The following is a 21,788-nucleotide window of genomic DNA, read 5'->3' as shown; positions in this document are numbered from 1 at the left end:
GGGATGAGCCAGGAGGGCATTGGGCTGGTATCCAGGGGCAGGTACATGGCAGTCTGCATATATATGCGCAAATCTGAAATGAAATAAAATATAAAGCAAAATTAGTGCATTAAATTTTCCTCAATAACACAACAGATCATAGATTGCATGTATATCAACCCTGAATTCTAACTCTTATACCCGGTTTCATCTTCTCATACCATCTACATTAGTATCTCACACTTGTGAGATCACCCGGTTGAAGTGAAACTTGGGAGTCAGTTTTCACAAAAGGGATTATATCATGCACAGGTCTTTCTATTAGAGATGAGCAATTCAATTTCTACTGTCCTGGTCTGGCGTCCAGTCTAGTCTCCATTTCTATACTTGACATCCACGACCCAACATCCTATGTGCCTCTTCTACTTAATAGGATCCTTATTAGGATCTTGATGTCACGACTTCGCATAAGGTTTGTTTGGCAGCCAGGATTCAAAGTCATGCTTGTCAGTTGTAGGAGTGAAGACTGGCTGCCATATTGAGCAAGATTGGATGCCAGACCAAATTAGGCCTGTTTCACACTTCCGTTTTCTGGCATCAGTCATAATCTGTCGTTAGGAGAACAAAACGGATCCAACGGATTTGCCTAGACTTGTATTAGCGACGGATTATGACGGATGGCCTTCCGTTTGGTCCGTCATCTGACGGATCCGTCATAAAATAGCTATCCGTCAGCCAGATAAAAACGTTCCTTGGAATGTTTTTTGTCTGCCTCGAAATGACGGACGGTGACGAATCCGTTGCCATCCATCGTCTGCTATAATGGCCGCCTATGGGCAACGGATCCGTCGCCGTCCGGCACATGACGGAATCCGGTGATGGATTCCGTTTTTTTAAACTGAGCATGCCCGGAAGAATTTTCAGTCCTTAAATTTAACCCCAAAATCAGTTCTGGAACAGAATCTCTGTCTCTCTCTCTCTCCAGAATCCTGTTCCTTTAAAATTCATAAAACTGCTGCTTCTGCAATGGATCCGTTTTTTAACCACTTTGACGGATTTTGATTGATTCAAAAAGACTGACGTGTGAAACAGCCCTTAGCTCTAATCAAATTACTCATCTCTACTTTCTATGGTTGCGTCAATCACAGGTTTAACAAAATTGTTATGGAGTACGACTAATGGTGAGGCCCATGCCTCACTATGATTTTTGCTTTTGGGAGCCAGTTGCAAAAAATTATAGAATCATAGAATCGTATAGATGGAAGGGACCTCCTGGGCCATCTGGTCCAACCCCCTGCTCAAAGCAGGATTCGCTACATCATCCCAGACAGATATCTGTCCAGCCTCTGTTTGAAGACTTCTATTGAAGGAGAACTCACCATCTCCTGTGGCAGCCTGTTCCACTCATTGATCACTCTGTCAAAAAGTTTTTTCTGATATCTAATCTGTGTCTCCTCCCATTCAGTTTCATCCCATTGCTTCTCGTCTTTCCTTGTGCAAATGAGAATAAAAATGATCCTTCTGCAATGTGACAGCCCTTGAGATATTTGTAGACAGTTATTAAGTCTCCTCTCAGTCTTCTCTTTTGCAAGCTAAACATTCCCAGATCCTGCAACCTTTCCTCATAAGACAGGGTTTGCAGACCGGTCATCATTCTGGTCGCTCTTTTCTGAACTTGCTCTAGTTTGTTGATGTCTTTTTTTAAAATGTGGTGCCCAAAACTGGACACAGTATTCCAGATGAGGTCTGACAAAAGAGGAGTAGAGGGAAATAATGACTTCACGTGATCTAGACTGTATGCTTCTGTTAATACATCCTAGAATTGCATTTGCCTTTTTTGCTGCTGCATCACACTGTTGACTCATATACAGTCTGTGATGTATTAGTATACCCAACTGCTGTTGCTTAGCCCTATTCCTCCCATTCTGTATATGCTTTTTTCATTTTTATTGCCCAAATGTAGTACTTTGCATTTTTCCCTGTTTAAAAACCATTCTGTTAGTTGCTGCCCACTGCTCCAGTTTATTTATAACTTTTTGAATCTTCTCTCTCTCTTCTCTAGTATTCCCTCCTAGCTTTGTGTCATCAGCAAATTTAATCAGTTTACCCTCAATTCCTTCATCTAAATCGTTGATAAAGATGTTGAACAATACAGGGCCCAGGACAGAGCCCTGTGGTACACCACTTGAGACATTCTTCCAACTGGATGTGCAGCCATTTACGACCACTCTTTGGGTCCGATCTGTCAGGAACACTGCACTGAACTTGCTCACTGAGCCAGTGCGCGTGTCCTGAATAAAGCGAATTGTGCTCAAAGATTCCTGTGGAGCGGGCAGCAGCTGTGTAGGTGCGTACTTCAGAACAGCAGGACCTGAAGCACGTGACAGCTGCGGGCGTGGCCTAAACTCCAGAGAGCTAGGAGCTGCAAGAGAACTCCTAGCAGGGTAACTGCGAGACAAAGCTACCAAGGGGCATAGTCAGGGAGGATAGTCAGGACATAGCCAATGAGTCATACACAGAGATAGCTGCAAGGTACAAGAGGGGCGAGCAGAGAGTAGTCAGATCACAGGCAATGAGTCATACACAGGGAGGGTAGCGAAGTACAGAATCAACAGGAAAACTCACAACGGGGAACAGAACCGGGTCAGAACCATATAAACAAGCTATAACAACGAACAGGCACAGGCACACAGAGGTCACCACACTCGGCCAAAGGCAAAAGTATAACTGACAGGGATTGGAGCTTCCCAGGGGTTTAAGAATCTCTCCCAGAACCAGAGAGGCCACAATCATTAACCTCAGGTGTGCAGGTCAAAACCTGCACTGAGCTCCAGACATTAACCCCTGACTTGCAGCTCAAAAACCTGCATTGGGATCATGACACGATCACAAAGCCAGTTATGAATCCACCTAACAGTTGCCTTGTCCATTCCATACTTAATCATTTTTTCAATAAGGATTGTGTGAGATACTTTGTCAAATGCTTTGCTGAAGTTAAGATATTCTATATCTACAGCATTTCCCTGATCCACCCAATCAGTGATTCTGTCATAGAAGGAAATTAAGTTAGTCTGACATGACTTATTAGTTACAAACCCATGCTGACTCTATTTAATCACTTCATTCTTATCCAGGTACTGACATACAGTTGTGGCCAAAAGTGTTGACACCCCTGCAATTTTGTCAGATAATACTCAGTTTCTTCCTGAAAATGATTGCAAACGCAAATTCTTTGGTATTATTATCTTCATTTAATTTGTCTTAAATAAAAAAACACAAAAGAGAATGAAGCAAAAAGCAAAACATTGATCATTTCACACAAAACTCCAAAAAAGGGCCAGACAAAAGTATTGGCACCCTCAGCCTAATACTTGGTTGCACAACTTTTAGCCAAAATAACTGCGACCAACCGCTTCCGGTAACCATCAATGAGTTTCTTACAATGCTCTGCTGGAATTTTAGACCATTCTTCTTTGACAAACTGCTCCAGGTCCCTGATATTAGAAGGGTGCCTTCTCCAAACTGCCATTTTTAGATCTCTCCACAGGTGTTCTAGGGGATTCAGGTCTGGACTCATTGCTGGCCACCTTAGCAGTCTCCAGTGCTTTCTCTCAAACCATTTTCTAGTGCTTTTTGAAGTGTGTTTTGGGTCATTGTCCTGCTGGAAGACCCATGACCTCTGAGGGAGACCCAGCTTTCTCACACTGGGCCCTACATTATGCTGCAAAATTTGTTGGTAGTCTTCAGACTTCATATGCCATGCACACGGTCAAGCAGTCCAGTGCCAGAGGCAGCAAAGCAACCCCAAAACATCAGGGAACCTCCACCATGTTTGATTGTAGGGACCGTGTTCTTTTCTTTGAATGCCTCTTTTTTTCTCCTGTAAACTCTATGTTGATGCCTTTGCCCAAAAAGCTCTACTTTTGTCTCATCTGACCAGAGAACATTCTTCCATAGGCTTTTTCAGGTAAGTTTTGGTAAACTCCAGCCTGGCTTTTTTATGTCTCGGGGTAAGAAGTGGGGTCTTTCTGGGTCTCCTACCATACAGTCCCTTTTCATTCAGACGCAGAAGGATAGTACGGGTTGACACTGTTGTACCCTCGGACTGCAGGGCAGCTTGAACTTGTTTGGATGTTAGTCGAGGTTCTTTATCCAACATCTGCACAATCTTGCGTTGAAATCTCTTGCCAATTTTTCTTTTCCGTCCACATCTAGGGAGGTTAGCCACAGTGCCATGGGCTTTAAACTTCTTGATGACACTGCGCACGGTAGACACTGGAACATTCAGGTCTTTGGAGATGGACTTGTAGCCTTGAGATTGCTCATGCTTCCTCACAATTTGGTTTCTCAAGTCCTCAGACAGTTCTTTGGTCTTCTTTCTTTTCTCCATGCTCAATGTGGTACACACAAGGACACAGGACAGAGGTTGAGTCCACTTTAATCCATGTCAACTGGCTGCAAGTGTGATTTAGTTATTGCCAACACCTGTTAAGTGCGACAGGTAAGTTACAGGAGCTGTTAATTACACAATTAGAGAAGCATCACATGATTTTTTGAACAGTGCCAATACTTTTGTCCACCCTCTTTTTTATGTTTGATGTGGAATTATATCCAGTTTGGCTTTAGGACAATTATTTTTGTGTTTTTTCATTTAAGACAAATTAAATGAAGATAATAATACCAAAGAATTTGTGTTTGCAATCATTTTCAGGAAGAAACTGAGTATTATCTGACAAAATTGCAGGGGTGTCAATACTTTTGGCCACAACTGTACATGTTGAGAAGTGCTGGCCTAGATGATCACCTTGAGTCTCTATGGTCTTAAGCAGGCCATATGCTTTAGGTTGTTGTCATCCAACCTCCTGATCTTCCTATTCATTCTTGGCCAAGTTTCTTTACGTTCTCCATAACAAGAGGGGAATAAATTGTTGTTATACACATCTGGTTTAGGATTATCATACTAACAAAAGGATTTGGTATGGTGAACTACGACATAGATAACATTTCCTTCTCTCAATATATGAGAGGTACATGGTTAAAACACCCCTATGAACATTAGATGGTTAGCAGGTCCTTCATATATTGACAAGTTCAGCAGAACCTAATGTATATGTGCAGATCAGCTGCAAAAAGGCAGAGGTGGCTAAGGTAACCCAAACTTGCAACAATTCAACCATAACAACTACAAATAGACTAATGCCAATCCAACCAGCTACTGCCAATACAAGACCAAAGCCTCTCATACACATAGAAGGCTGTCGGCCAGATGTTGTTTTGGCTGATCATTTACCAGCAGTTATCTTTGTCTTTCTTCCCCATACAAAACAGCGCTCGCTCTGTTAACGGCTCCTCCTTTCTCGAAAACAAAAATGTCGGATCTTTTTGTTCCCTGATATCATCTGTTGGGGTTGAAGTCAGAAGGCTCCCATGCACATTAGACTGTTAGCCAATCTCGTTAGTTTTAGTGAGTTCGGCCAACTTTAGTTTAATGTGTTTGGGGGCATTTAGGTTATCCATACACATAAGATTAGTATGGATACATTTGAACAATCATATACTGAATTATTTGTGTAGCTGATCTGAGCACATACAGGTCAGTATATTTGAGTTTCAGAGACTAGGAGTTCTGTGGAAACTGTTTGGGTAAGAACACAAGGACAGAACAATGGAAAGGACACCATTGTAGGCATTTACTACCGGCCGCCTGTGCAAGCTGAAGATATGGATGAACTCTTTATGCATCAAATGGCCACGTTCTCCAAAAAATATGACATAGTTGTCATGGGAGATTTCAATTATCCAGACATTTGTTGGGAATTTCTCTCAGGCAAAACTAACAGGTCAAGGAAATTCTTATCCTCTCTTGCTGACAACTTTATCTTCCAAAAGGTAGGGGAGAAAACTAGGGGAACTGCTACCTTGGATCTAATCTTTATAAACAGGGAGGAAATGGTTGAGGAGGTAAAAGTGGCTGGGACCCTAGGAGGTAGCGACCATGCTATTTTAGAATTTTGGTTAACTAGAGGAGGAAGACCTGTGAAGACTCAGACGTCAAGGTTAGATTTCAGAAAGGCAGATTTTAAGGGATTCAGAACGAGAATTGGAGGGATCCAATGGTTGGATATCCTTAAAAACAAAAATGTCCAGGAAAGATGGGAAATCTTGAAAAATGAAATTCTCAAAGCACAATTGTTAACAATTCCGAAAAGAGGGAAGAATAGGAAGCGTTTAAGGAAACCAGGATGGATGAACACAGAACTTAAGCACATGCTAAAAAGGAAGAAAGAAATGTTTATAAAATAGAAAGAGGGAGGCATATCTAAAGAAGAATATAATGCTGTCTGCAGAACCTGCAGGGCACGAATCAGATTATCTAAAGGTGACAATGAATTGAGGCTCGCAAGAGATGTCAAAAGCAATAATAAAGGATTTTGGGGATATGTCAAAAGTAAAAATGTCAGGAACACCGCACTGCTCTTTCTCACTGAGCCAGTGCGCGTGTCCTGAGTACAAAAACTATGCACAAGATACCTGTGGCGCAGGGCAGCAGTTGTGACGATGCATGCTCCGAAACGATCGTTGGGGTGGATTGCTGACTGGTGGAACCTCTGCCCGCCACTTCATTAGGTAATTTATGCTTCCTCTCTTATTACTATGCTTCTTAGGCGTCATATATCTGTCTAACCATGGTGAATGGTCACCTGCTATCTGATAATGATCTGTGTATTTAGCTGTTTACTTGATGGATGGAGCTGGTATAAAGAGATATATATATATATACATATATACTGTTTGGCGGTCCATTCTTAATTACCATACATTGCCATGCACCATATGCACTTTGTGACAATTTAGTAACTTTATGAATGTCTTGTTACTGCATAGGTTCTGGTTGTACAACAATCCTTTTTTTATCCATGTGGTGTGCGGTTTCGCACTTTATTGCCCACTCCCCCCATCTGTATCTGGATGTGTCTTAATTAAAATAAAAAACTTTTTGACTTTGCTCTGGACTTATAGTCGCTTTTTTTGGAGCTTTGCTCAGTTTTCTCTCCGGGCTCACAGGACCTGAAGCATGTGACTGCTGAGGGAGTGGTCTAAACTCCAGAGAGCTAGGAGCTGAGGAAAACTCCTAAAAGGGTAACTACGGGACAATGTTACCAATTGGCATAGACAGAGACATAAACCAGTTCAAGTCGGGGTCAAAGCACGAGATAGCACAACAGTACCAAAGGGATAGACAGAATGGATAGTCAGGACGTAGCAATAGATCAGAAAACCAGAACGGGCAATAGACGGTACAATAGGGACAACCTAATGGAGTCACAATAGCCAAGCCAGGAGGTCAGAACCGGAGAAGACAATAGTACCAAAACGAGAGACGGAGTACAGAGTGAGGGGACAGACCGGGTCATACACGGGAAGCAAACAAGCAATGCAGTATACACGCATACCAGGGGTTAGACACACAGCCAGAACAACAGTATAGCTTACAGAGAACCCTGGTAAAGAGTGAGTATAAATACCCCTCCCAGATCCAGAAAGAGGCCACGTACACTTAACCCTGTGAGTGCAGGGCAAGAACCCTGTCCAAACCATGACAGTACCCCCCTCTTAACGGGGGGGGTCACTGGACCCCCAGGCTTGTCCGGGTTTCTGGCGTGGAAAGCCCGCACCAGACGATTGGCATGCACCGAACTGGCCGGAACCCATGACCGATCCTCCCGAGAGTACCCCTTCCAGTGTAGCAGATACTGGAGTCTCCGGCGCACCCACCGGGAGTGAACAATGCGCCCTACTTCATACTCCATCTGCCCCTCTACCAGCATTGGTGGAGCATTGGATGAGGAATTCTCTCTCACCGTCCCCACAGGGAGACCTGTGGAAGACATCAGAAATTTTAAAGGAGGTGGGCAGCTGCAGTCGGTAGGCTACTGGGTTAACAACCTCCACAACTTTGTATGGGCCAATAAACTTGGGGCCCAGCTTTATAGATGGTATCTTAAGCTTGATATTGCAGGTGAATAGCCACACCTTCACCCCTACTGCAAATGCTGGACCTGGTCCCCTCCTCTTGTCAGCAAACTGCTTATAGTTTTCCTGGGCCTTGGAAATATTCCTCTGAACCTCCCTCCAAAAAATTCTAAGACGTTGTGTCGCACCCTCAGCTCCAGGACAACCTGAATCCATGTGGGAAAACTCTCCAAAATGTGGGTTAAACCCATAGTTGATCTGAAAGGGAGACTTCCCAGTAGATTGACTCACACGACTGTTGAACGCAAACTCTGCCATGGGCAATACCTCACACCAGTCCTCCTGCCTGGAAGAGGCCAAGCATCTCAGAATCTGCTCCAACGATTGATTCGTGTGCTCAGTCTGTCCATTAGACTCTGGGTGATAGGCAGAGGAGAAGGACAATGAAATCCCCAGCTTTTTGGAAAAAGCCCTCCAGAACCTGGCAACAAACTGTACCCCTCTGTCTGACAACACATTCATAGGCACTCCATGCAACCAAATTATATGCTGAATAAATAAACGGGCCAGGGTTTCAGCAGATGGTAACGCGGGGAGAGGTACAAAGTGGGCTTGTTTTGAAAACCTATCCACCACCACCCATATCACAGAGTTGCCCCTGGAAGGAGGAAGATTTGTGATAAAATCCATGGACAAATGTGTCCATGGTCTATCCGGAATTGGCAAAGGCACCAACTCCCCGGACGGCCGGACCTGAGAACATTTAAAACGAGCGCATACCCCACATGCAGTCACAAACTTTTTAATGTCTGTTACCATAGAGGGCCACCAGAAACCCCTCGCAATTGCCCCCTGGGTAGCTGCAATCCCAGGATGAGCACTCAACATAGAATCGTGAAATTCCTGCATAAGTCCGAGATGGAAACGTTCCGGTACAAACAATTTTCCCGGGGGTTTACCACCCGGAGCCCGAGCCTGGGCCTCCAAAATCCCTCTCTGTAACTCAGATGAGATTTCAGCCACCACTACTCCTGGCTGAAGAATGGAGGAGGGAAGGTTCTGGAGGGGACACCGAATCAAAGCTTCGGGATAAGGCATCGGCCTTAATGTTTTTAGATCCCGGGCGGAATGTGATGGTAAACTGAGATCGAGAAAAAAAAAGCACCCACCGAGCCTGTCTGGGAGTCAATCTCTTGGCAGACTCGATATAGGCCAAATTTTTGTGATCAGTGATGACTGTAGTGGGATGAAAGACCCCCTCCAGGAAATGCCTCCATTCTTCAAAATCCAACTTAACCGTCAACAACTCTCTATTGCCGACATCATAATTTCTCTCGGCAGAGGAAAAATTTTTAGAGAAGAAGGCGCAAGGCCTCAGATTAGTAAAGGTAGAAGGGCCCCGAGACAAAACTGCCAACACCCCTACTTCCGACGCATCAACCTCCATGACAAAAGGTCTTGACGGGTCGGGTTGTACCAATACAGGGGCTGAAGAAAAGCATTTTTTTAACGTCATGAAAGAATTATTTGCAGCTACAGACCAATTTTTTACATCAGCTCCCTTGAGAGTGAGGTCTGTTAGAGGCTTTACCACCTGCAAGACGCCCTTAATAAATTTCATATAGAAGTTAGCAAAGCCCCAAAATCGCTGCAACCCTTTCAAGTCATGAGGCTGCACCCAATCCTTAACAGCCTGGACCTTCTTAGGATCCATGCGGAACCCCTCCCCTGACACAATCAAACCCAGAAAGGATAATTCTTGCATGAAGAATGAGCATTCTTCCAACTTGGCATACAAATGATTCTCTCTCAGTCTCATGAGAACCATCCGCAAATGGTGCAAGTGAGATTGACTGTCCACCAAGTACACCAAAATGTCATCCAAATAGATAACCACAAAACGACCAATTAAATCAGAGAAAATTACATTAATAAAATTCTGAAAAACAGCAGGAGCATTGGTGAGACCAAAGCGCATAACCAAGTTTTTGAACAACCCTTCAGTCACGTAAATCCAGTTTCGAGAACCACTTGGCCCCGGTGAGTTGGTTACATAGATCAGGAATTAGGGGGAGAGGGTATGTATTTTTCACAGTAATTTTGTTTAATTCCTGAAAGTCGAGGCACGGCCACAAACCACCATCTTTTTTCTTAACAAAAAAGAAGCCCGCTGCCACAGGTGAAACAGAAGGCCTAATATGCCCTTTGCGGAGACTCTCGGTAATGTGTTTCTTCATGGCTAGACATTCGGGCCCGGACAAATTGAACAGGCGAGCCTTGGGTAACTTGGCTCCAGGGATTAGATTAATGGCACAATCAAAGGGTTTATGTGGTGGTAGCGCCTCAGCTTCACTTTTGGAAAATACGTCTTCAAAATCTTTCAGGTACTCCGGAATACATTCCAGACCGACAGACGACACTGACACAGATTTTACAGGGGTGACAAGAGTTGTCAAGTTGCAACATAGACCATTAGCCATACAACCCCACTGAATGATCTCCCCGTGACTCAGTCAATAGTAGGATTGTGGCGTTGAAGCCAAGGCATACCCAGTACCAGTCCAGCCGGCAGATTATTTAGAATAAAACACCTTAATTTTCCCACATGAGTGGAACCCACTTTCAGAGAAAAGGTATCAGTCATGAAACAAATTCCCTCCAGGGTGAGAGGAGAAGAATCACTTGCCACAATTTTAACAGGATCTTTTAACTTGACTGTCCCTATCTTATTAAAAGTCAGATTAATAGAATTTTAGTAAGTGAGGAAAAAGGTACCTGGGAGTCTGGGCAACCTCCTCGATTGTTACCCAGACTCAGTTATTTTCCTGGCGGCTTCACTGAAGAAGGGCAAGAAGGACAGTCCCTTCTCCAATGTCCAGAGGATCCACAGAAAAAGTACAGTTGGTTGTTACTACGGCATCTCCTCTTTTTTTCCTTCAATGACGTGGCACCAACCTCAATGGGCTCGGGACTAGATGCACAGTCTCTCAGGTTGGAGAATATAGGGGTCTCCTGCAGCATGACCCCTCTCGCCCGCAGCCTACGGTCCATGCGGACAGCCTGGATCATTGCGTCCTCCAAAGAATCCGGTGGAGGATGAAGGGCCAGGGCATCTTTCAAACGTTCGGACAGGCCTCTACAGAAAAAACACCGGAGGGCAGCTTCGTCCCAGGAGACCTCCGCTGCCCAGCATCTGAACTCAGAGCAAAACCACTCAGCCGAGTGTTTCCCCTGGCACACACTCATCACCATATCCTCGGGTTCATCGTGCCTCGAAGAATGCATTCACTGACATTCTCTCAGGGGAGGTAGGGGGAAGGGAAAAAGCCCAAGCCTGAGGGGAACCACCTTAACAAAGACATAATGACCCCAACCCTCTGACTCTCATCCCCAGAGGAGCGTGGCCTTAACGAAAAGAAGAGTTTGCACCCCTCCTTAAAAACCTTAAATGTTTTTTTATCCCCAGAGAAAAAGTCAGGCAATTTAACAGGTGATTCAGGGGAGATTAAGGAAACATCTGTGGTTCCCTCACCCCGGGCCCCAGAAGGAAAAGAACCCTGCATGACATCAGCAACCTCCCTCTGAACCTGTTGCTGCAACTGAGCCAGGGTTCGCTGCTCCACAGACAGGTTTTGCATCATTTGAGTGAGGCTATTCACTTGCTCAGAGATATCATGCAGCGGATCCATGACTCAAGGAAAAAAAATGCAAAACCACGTTTAAATGTTTTAGGTCAGCTATAAGGTCAGGAACACCGCACTGCTCTTGCTCACTGAGCCAGTGCACGTGTCCTGAGTACAAAAACTATGCACAAGATACCTGTGGAGCGGGGCAGCAGTTGTGATGATGCATGCTCCAGGCTCACAGGACCTGAAGCATGTGACTGCTGAGGGTGTGGTCTAAACTCCAGAGAGCTAGGAGCTGAGGAAAACTCCTAAAAGGGTAACTACAGAACAATGTTAGCAAGGGGCATAGACAAAGACATAAATCAGATCAAGCCGGGGTCAAAGCACGAGATAGCACAACAGTACCAAAGGGATAGACAAAACGGAGAGCCAGGACGTAGCAAGAGATCAGAAAACCAGAACGGGCAATAGACGGTACAATAGGGACAAACTGTAACAGAGTCACAATAACCAAGCCAGGAGGTCAGAACCGGAGAAGACAATAGTACTAAAACGAGAGACGGAGTACAGAGTGAGGGGACAGACCGGGTCATACACGGGAAGCAAACAAGCAATGCAGTATACACACACACCAGGGGTCAGACACACAGCCAGAACAACAGTATAGCTGACAGAGAACCCTGGTAAAGAGTGAGTATAAATACCCCTCCCAGATCCAGAAAGAGGCCACGTACACTTAACCCTGTAAGTGCAGGACAAGAACCCTGTCCAACCATGACAAAAAGAAAAGTCAAAGATGCTATAGGATTTTTACAGGATGAAAATGATGAAATGGTAAGACAGGATGTTGAGAAGGCCGAACTTTTAAATTCCTATTTTGCATCTGTTTTCTCTCAGAAAGGAAATGTAACATCAACTACTCTTCACTGTCCTATTAAGGGAATAGAAGAATCCAGGATATCTATAAACAAATATAGTGAGGAAACACTTAGCTAACCTAAATGAATTCAAGTCTTCAGGTCCAGATGAGTTACACCCCAGAGTACTGAAGGAGATAGCAGAAGAAATTTTTGAACCCCTCTCCATAATCTTTGAAAATTTGTGGAGAACAGGAGAAGTCCCAGAAGACTGGAGAAGAGCAAATGTTGTTCCTTTCTTCAAAAAGGGGAAGAAGGTGGACCCAGGCAACTATAGGCCGGTGAGTCTGACTTCTATACCAGGAAAGATCTTTGAACAAATTATTAAACAACATGTATGTCAGTACCTGGATAAGAATGAAGTGATTAAACAGAGTCAGCATGGGTTTGTAACTAATAAGTTATGTCAGACTAACTTAATTTCCTTCTATGACAGAATCACTGATTGGGTGGATCAGGGAAATGCTGTAGATATAGTATATCTTGACTTCAGCAAAGCATTTGACAAAGTATCTCAAACAATCCTTATTGAAAAAATGGCTAAGTATGGAATGGACAAGGCAACTGTTAGGTGGATTCATAACTGGCTTAGTGATGGGACCCAAAGAGTGGTCGTAAATGGATGCACATCCAGTTGGAAGAATGTCTCAAGTGGGGTACCACAGGGCTCTGTCCTGGGCCCTGTATTGTTCAACATCTTTATCAACAATTTAGATGAAGGAATTGAGGGTAAACTGATTAAATTTGCTGATGACACAAAGCTAGGAGGGATAGCTAATACTAGAGAAGAGAGAGAAAGATTCAAAAAGATATAAATAAACTGGAGCAGTGGGCAGCAACTAACAGAATGGTTTTTAACAGGGAAAAATGCAAAGTACTACATCTGGGCAATAAAAATGAAAAAAGCATATACAGAATGGGAGGAATAGGGCTAAGCAACAGCACATGTGAAAAAGACTTGGGTATACTAATAGATCACAGACTGAGTACGAGTCAACAGTGTGATGCAGCAGCAAAAAAGGCAAATGCAATTCTAGGATGTATTAACAGAAGCATACAGTCTAGATCACGTGAAGTCATTATTGCCCTCTACTCCTCTTTGGTCAGACCTCATCTGGAATACCGTGTCCAGTTTTGGGCGCCACATTTTAAAAAGACATCAACAAACTAGAGCAAGTTCAGAAAAGAGCGACCAGAATGGTGACCGGTCTGCAAACCCTGTCTTATGAGGAAAGGTTGCAGGATTTGGGAATGTTTAGCTTGCAGAAGAGAAGACTGAGAGGAGACTTAATAACTCTCTACAAATATCTCAAGGGCTGTCACATTGCAGAAGGATCATTTTTATTCTCATTTGCACAAGGAAAGACTAGAAGCAATGGGATGAAACTGAATGGGAGGAGACACAGATTAGATATTAGAAGAAAACTTTTTGATAGTTAGAGTGATCAATGCATGGAACAGACTACCACGAGAGGTGGTGAGTTCTCCTTCAATAGAAGTCTTCAAACAGAGGCTGGACAGACATCTGTCTGGGATGATTTAGCGAATCCTGCTTTGAGCAGGGGGTTGGACCAGATGGCCCAGGAGGTCCCTTCCAACTCTACGATTCTATGATTCTATAATTTTTTGCAACTGGCTGTCAACAGCAAAAATCATAGTGAGGCATGATTCTATGAATTTTACTAACAATACCTTATATTTTTCTTTTCAGCTGAGAATGGCTCAAAAATGCAACCTGACAGGTCACATTTTTGTCACACAGTAGCCATTACTTGTGTAAAACTTGTGTTAGCCATTACTATGTGTATACTGTAGGCAGCATTACCTAATCCCCAACCGGATATACCTCAACCCAATAAAGACTAACTCCAAACATACCAGTCTAGTCCTAATTAAATTAGTCCAAGCCTATAATGCAAAACATGTAAGAAAAGCTGAGGACACAGCAAATGACTGGACTGATATGTTGGCATGCTGTATTCTCCATGAATGTAAGCCCAGGTGATCTTACCTGAGCCAGCGTGCAGGCCAGAAGCACCAACGTTTCCCTGCAGCCTGGTATCATCTCAGCAGGCTGTGTCTGCTGTGTGGACAGTCCGGCACTGGTGTGAAGGGCTGCAGAGCTGGGATGTTACTCACAGGCAGCAGTACAAACACCAGTCCCTTGGACTCTTGACAAGATTTTCTTTTTTTTTTAAATGTCTCCCATTTCAGCTCATGTTTTTAACTCACCTCAAATCAAAAAATCTGACAAAAAGAAAACAGATGAGCTAGAAGGAAAGTCACAGTTGCACATGTTGACTACTTTGTTCGATATACAGGGAAATCTGCTGATGATGACAATGGTGGCAGAAAAATGACCACGTGGTCATCATATAATGATCTATGTCCAAATCCCAAAAGCCTTAGGCTATGTGCACACGTTGCATATTTTTGTGCAGATTTTTCTGCACAAAAACTGCTTCTCCTGCCAGAAACCGCAGGGTGGTAGCATTGCGGTTGTTATGCAGTTTTTGTGTGTTTTTTTTGAACGCGGTTTTCCTGCGGTTTTCATTCACTTTTTCATGCAGTTTCTATGCTGATTTCATGCATTTTTTGTGCGGTTTTGCTTGCGTTTTTCAGCCTGATTTGTCTGCCTTTTTTGTAAGCAATAAATAAAGAGAAGAAACTTCAAAAAAGAAAAATAAATGTGATGTCATTTCCTAGTCCAACCTCTTCTCATCAATCTCCATTTTGGAATCTGCACACTTTCGTCATCATGAGTGGTAACCGTGAAAATGAGCGTAGTGAACAACTAAGCACACAGCATGGCGAAGAACATGGTGAAACTAATGTATGGCTACGCAGGCCACAACGACTCCAGTCTTTGGGAGTATTGCTCGATTATCTGAATCAGCAAAGACTCCAGGTAAGCAACACTATGTGTAAAAATATTGTTTTTGAGTCCTCATAATACATAGTGAGATGGCTAGCCAGATCGCTGAAACATCACAGCTGTTGTGACGCAACAGCGACCTCGCCAGCAATCTCGCTACATGTGACGGATATGGGCGACCGCACCCCTGCTGGATATCGCTGATCGTGCTTGAATGTCCTGTCCACTTTTGGATCGCTGGTGTCCCTCTGGCCGCATGCATCGCTGTGTTTGCTGCCAATGAGTGACTGCGATGGTGACGCAGAATTCAGGGCTGTAGGCGGGAGTCGTCATAATAGCTGCTGAGTGACAAGGTCCCAATGATCGCTGAGGTTGTTACGGCTCGCTGTATTGTTGCTGTGTAATTGAATAGATCTGCCTGTTTGACAGCTTACTACTGACCATGTAGCGACGTACCAGCCATCTTTAGTTCACATCGTTCTCGTGAGCGCTGGAGCGTCGCTGAGTGTAACGGGACCTTAACCCATATTTTTGTATCTTACTTGCAGGCGAGAAAGAGACCAAGAAGAATGTGGGTACACCTCATTGTGGCAGAACGTACAGGAAAGGGTCACTTTCGTGTGCTATACCAAGATTTGAGAAGGTAAGTTAACCATATGTGAAGAGATTTTGTTATGTCAAAAGTTTGTCAGTAAAAGAAATCTGTATCTGATGTAACTTACTATTTTTTTTACAGATATCCCGAGAAATTTGTGTCCTTTTGCCGGCTCACCATCCCGGCATTTGACCGGCTTCTGAGCATAATGGGAGAATAGCTTACGTATATGAATCATAGAATCGTAGAGTTGGAAGGGACCTCCTGGGCCATCTGGTCCAAACCCCTGCTCAAAGCAGGATTCGCTAAATCATCCCAGTCAGATGTCTGTCCAGCCTCTGAAGACTTCCATTGAAGGAGAACTCGCCACTTCTCGTGGCAGCCTGTTCCACTCATTGATCACTCTAACTGTCAAAAAGTTTTTTCTAATATCTAATTTGTGTCTCCTCCCATTCAGTTTCATCCCATTGCTTCTAGTCTTTCCTTGTGCAAATGAGAATAAAGATGATCCTTCTACAATGTGACAGCCCTTTAGATATTTGTAGACAGCTATTAAGTCTCCTCTCAGTCTTCTCTTTTGCAAACTAAACATTCCCAAATCCTGCAACCTTTCCTCATAAGACAGGGTTTGCAGACCGGTCACTATTCTGGTCGCTCTTTTCTGAACTTGCTCCAGTTTGCTGATGTAACAAAGTACGAGTACGTCCATGTGTGTTTTGTGGACCGTGCTACCATTAAAAAAAAGACACAAAAACAAGTGGACACAGTGATGAGGAAGTCCATCTCTGCTGAGGAAAGGCTGCTCCTCACCTTGTGGTAAGTATATTGTTTCATTTTTGTTTTTTTTTGTGTCATAAGGCGTTTTCACCTGTCACTGTCTCTGGTACATGTGGTCACACTTTTCACATGTCCTGGAGACACTGCCACACGTACACCCAATTCAATGATTCGTTCTATGCACATGTCAGCGTGGTGTCATGGAACGGGTGTATGTGTGCCTTGTTTTTGTGTTTTTCTTTTAATGGTAGCACGGTGCACAAAACACACATGGACGTACTCTCTGTGACACAAATTGGCGCCGCTGGAAAAGCGCAACAGTGCTGTTCCCTGGTGGCAGGTGCTGAAGATGCTCTCTCCCCAGCTCAGCTGCCAATTGGCGCAAACAGGTCATAATGAGAGACGTCTTTTGCACCTGCTGCGGCGACCCCATATTACTAGACTGGGCCCCCTCCATTTAAGTACAACCAAAATTATTATTGGTATTGTTGGACTTGGGAGTTTACGACAGCATTTCAGAATGTTGTACAAAACCATGAATGGCGGTGTCCGCATCTTATAGCGGCAATCATTTCTAATAATCTTTTTTTTTTTCATTTTCAGATTTTTGGCCACAGGAGAGAGCTATACATCCTGTAACGTGATCTGGCAGAAGTTGCAGCCCATGGTGATGCCTTCCCCAACCAAGGAGACTTGGCTGCAGGTTGCAGCAGACTTTCAGTCTATGGCCAATTTCCCAAACTGCATAGGTGCAGTTGATAGTAAACATGTAAGAGTGCAGAAGCCACCACGATCAGGATCACGCTTCTTTAATTATAAGAAGTATTTTTCTGTAGTCCTGATGGCGGTGGCTGATGCACATTACAAATTTGTTGCCATTGACGTTGGTGCCTATGGCAGTGCTGGGGATTCTCGGGTGTTGCGAACATCACAGATTGGTCAGCAAATTCTTCGAGATGGCGGAACGCTCCCAGCCCCAAGACCTTTGCCGGGTTCCACACATCCAGTGCCCTTTGTGATGGTATCGGATGAGGCGTTTCCCTTAATGATCACCCTGCTGCGCCCATACCCACGAAGGGGACTGGATGACCGGCGGAGGATTTTTAATTATCGGCTGAGTCGTGCACGAGGATATGTGGAATGCACCTTCGGGATCATGACTAGTCAGTGGAGGATCTTTCACACACCCATCCAGTTGGATACTGACACCGTTGACGCTGTGATTAAGGCCTGCTGTGTACAACTATGCTCGTGAGTACAGCACTGACATAGATGTGGAGTACCAGCAGCCAGTAATTAATCCAGTGGCCAATGTCTGTCAGGGAAGGCCATCCAACAACAGTGTGAGTGTGAGAGAAGCCTTCACTGAATACTTCATGAGTCCTGAAGGCGCCGTGCACTGGCAATACTCCTGTGTCGGTGAAAAGCAGCCGGACCAGCAGAGGAGGGAAGAAAACTGATCTGAAGACAAATTATATGTTCTTATCCAAAAAAGAATGGTATATACCCCTTATGTTATTGTTCCAAAAATACTAGTAAAATATTTTCAAATATAACTTTATTAGAAAAACAATAAAGACTTTATGACCTACATAGTCTTTTTTTTAAAATATATAATGTTTCAACAAAAAATAATTGGTGCAACAAACACGACTGTTGCCGGAATATCGCCTCACAAACAGGTGATAGCAGGTCTGGTGTCAGCAACGCTGAACTTTAGAAGTTAATGGAAGAGTTTATCATCCTGTACCTGCCTTATGCCCTTAAACTAATTTAACATGATGTATTCAAGGCTGTAACCCATGTGTTCAGAGTTAACATCACCGTTGTATAAATAGTTCATTGGAGGCCGCTGATAGCATTGGTCATCACGCTGTTGTGGTGGCAGTGGTGGTTGTGGAGGCGGCAATGGTGGTCGTGGACGCCTTGCCCGCACACTCTGTGTGGCCCCCCATAACAATGTCTGCTAATGGTGCGATCGGGGAAGGGACCTCGAATTCAGACAGTATAGCATTCACAGTTGTCATGAAGTTTGTCTGCCTTTCCGCTGACAGTAACCGAGCTTTGCTGGCTATGCTGGCACCAAAGAAATCTAAGTGATCTTCCCTTGAAGATTTGTTGATGAGATCGATGGTGTCATTTACCCTTTTAGTTGTCTCATCCATTTTTTGGGGGGTTTGGGTTTGCTTTTTTTGGGCAGTGGCTCGGTTAATGACAACGGAATGGCAGCTCTTTCAGTGTTTGGGGCAGGAGTATTTTGGGGCTCAGAAGAATATGCCGTCCCTGAAGATGACGCAGCCGACGCTACACCAGAAGTAGATGGAGAGTCAGGTCCACATAATGAAGACCCATCCATGGAATCGGTGGATCCTGCGGGCTCTTGGCTGGCATCTTCATCAGGAGGCGAAATGTTTCCATCAGTGCTGTGATAAAAAAAGAAAACTAAGTCTTCAGTAATAATTCAAATATTAGGCATCATTACTACATTCAAATTATATCTAAAAAATCACCTCCTCAAAGTCCTGCTGGTTAGCAAGAAACACATATCTTTATAGAGACTGAATTTGATTTTGGACGGTGATCACCCACTTGTACCAATCTTGGTTTGGATTTTTTGAAATCTATCTCGCACCGATCTCCAACGTTGCTTCACATCATGAGCTAAAATTAAAAATCACAACACATTATGAACCTTGCAATACGTTTTAACATGAATAGTCGTTCTGTATAAACAACATACCAAAAATTACTTACTAATTTTCTGCTGCAGGGCACCGGTGTACCCATCAAAATCTGGATACAGCTGACGGCAAATTCTGGTCCAACACATATCCCTGGTATATTTATCTTTGTAGGCCTCATCGGCCGGGTCCCAGATAGCTGGCATGTCCCTTATCTGTAATGGATAACAATATGTTATTAACATCTTCATATTTAGTTTGTTAGCATACAGAAAATGAAATAAAAAAATGTAAACTGTGCAGGTCGTAAGTACGCCGACCGCCATATCAAAATAACGCAGTGATGGTACCAGGACACCCACCTCCTTCAGACTGCAGCTTGCCTGCTGCCTGCCACCAGCCCCCCCCACCTCTGGACCTGCCGCCGCTGACCCCCCTCACCGCCACCTGTACTCACATATGTAGGGTCGGTGGGCCGGGCTGGGGGGTGGTCCCTCTGTATACCGCGAAGTGACGTACAGACACAAGCTGGAGGCAAGTTTCGGGTGCAACAGGTCCAAGTTTATTCTCTCTCTCGCTGTCCGCCAGAAGGCCTCACAGCACACCACACTTCTCTTCACAGCTCTCCGGTTACAGAACACATAGTGGCACCATACTTTCTCCGGAGACGTATACGTACGTACCTTCCCCTTTACACTCTGCGACTCTTCTGACAGCTCCGTCACTGTGGCCGCCGTAGGCCTGGCACCAACAGTAATTTTACTGGTCAATCGTCGTTCCAAATACGGTGTCCCACACCCGGAGCCTTGTCTATACTGTGGTACTTTGTGTCAGGACCACCCCCCTAACTTTCTCCTCTGTCCCCTGGTTGGATTCTCCTCACAGTGCACCAACCGTCACAGTCTTCCTGTCACTTGAGCTCCCCCTGGGGACTGGAACTTTCTGGAACCCTCCTGTCAGATTTATAGCTTTCCTGGTTCCCTGTAACTCCGCCCCCATGACCAACTGGTTCCTAAGCCCTAAGCTGATGTCAAGTTCTATGCTCACACTCCTCCCTGCCCTCTAATGTCAGTTCAAGGTACTGCACGTCACCTATACTTTCCTAGCTGTTTTCCCTTTTTAAAATCTGAGCAGTCAGTCCGTCCATCAGGTCACCTTCCCTACACTCTCCCTTCCTTTGTCTATTGTCGTCCTCGACAATTGTCGTTCCTGCCTTAGTCGTTCTGAAGCTTCTACTACCATCTGTTGTCGGACCAGTTGTTGGGCCAAACCCGCTATCCGCAGGGGCCAAACTACACTGGGAGCACCATGCTCCTAGCGGCCTACTGCCTCTCGCCAGCGCGCACGCCATATGACAACGTCTTTCAAAACTGGGCTAGGTACACCTGGCTTCTTTCCCCCTAGCGTGTACCTTCCCCTACTCTCCCCTTCTGACACCTTCCACAATCCGGTACGCCATGATCGAGGCCTTACACCTACCAGATCATTACCAGCGCCCGACTTCTTCTTTCTGGGGTGTCTGTGGTGTCAGGGACCTGACCTGGGACCCCTGTCCGGTTCAAATTTTCCATCTCCTTGTCTTTCTCTTGTTTACCAGTCATGGTCAGCGTCTCGGTCTCCCAGACCCTCTCAACTCGTAGACCCCTTTGGTCTCACACTCCCTTCGGTCACACAGACCTTCCCGCACCCGGACCTTTTACATTTTACTTTTGCATATTATATAACAAAACAACTCTATAATAGCACAAGTACCCCTTTTTTTCTCATTTTTTTTTCTTTTTCTCTTGCTTTAAAACCATCACACACAAAACAATATAACATAACAGATTTTCTCCTTCTACCCCTTCCTTTAACATAGACACTTCCTCTCTCCTTACATCCCCGCTTTGTCAGGCTTAACAAAAAAAACTTCAATTTTTATATTAACTTTTTTTCATTAATTTGGACGCAAACTGTCCTTATGATTTGCACAACGGTGCAGCGAAATTTCAAAAGTTCAAACCACCTCCTAGTGGCCGGCAGCGAGGGACCCCACAGCCGTGGAGCTCCCGGGATGTAAGGAGTGTCCAATGAATTCTTTCTATGGGGGCTCGTGACCTTCAGATTCAGCAATCGCAGCTACCGCGTAGTAGCCGCGGGGACAGTACACTTTGTAGTACGACACCAAGTCCCCCTCGTGTAGAGCCCGGCCGTGGCGAATAGAGGCCACATTAATATAAACCTTCTGGCCGGTAGCCAGATCGCATATGAACCGATACCCCCTGGGTATATTCGTATACACGAGCCATCCCAAAGATCGTGTCACCACCATGCCAGCCTCCCCCTTTGCATGAAGCAGGTTCCATACTTCCTGCTCCCTGGCTT

At 44.6% G+C, this 21,788-nt stretch overlaps 1 protein-coding gene across 1 annotated transcript in view; it reads right to left on the bottom strand.

Annotated features, from left to right (window-relative positions):
- The window catches only part of LOC141094656 (CCN family member 5-like), a 48,786-nt gene extending 34,170 nt beyond the window's left edge, over positions 1-14,616 (bottom strand). Inside the window, exons 1-2 of the mRNA XM_073580491.1 lie at positions 14,508-14,616; positions 1-73 (exon numbers count right to left, since the gene is read on the bottom strand). The exon at positions 1-73 is cut by the window's left edge and continues 144 nt beyond it. Coding sequence (XP_073436592.1) covers positions 1-73; positions 14,508-14,561 — 127 coding nt within the window. The 5' untranslated portion in view covers positions 14,562-14,616. The remainder of the gene's footprint in view (positions 74-14,507) is intronic.
- Positions 14,617-21,788: the final 7,172 nt, after the last annotated feature.

This window comes from Dendrobates tinctorius, unplaced genomic scaffold (assembly GCF_039654945.1).
Source record: "Dendrobates tinctorius isolate UK_male_01 unplaced genomic scaffold, ASM3965494v1 ptg000065l, whole genome shotgun sequence".
Lineage (NCBI taxonomy): Eukaryota > Metazoa > Chordata > Amphibia > Anura > Dendrobatidae > Dendrobates > Dendrobates tinctorius.
This window is presented reverse-complemented; position numbering and strand designations above follow the sequence as displayed.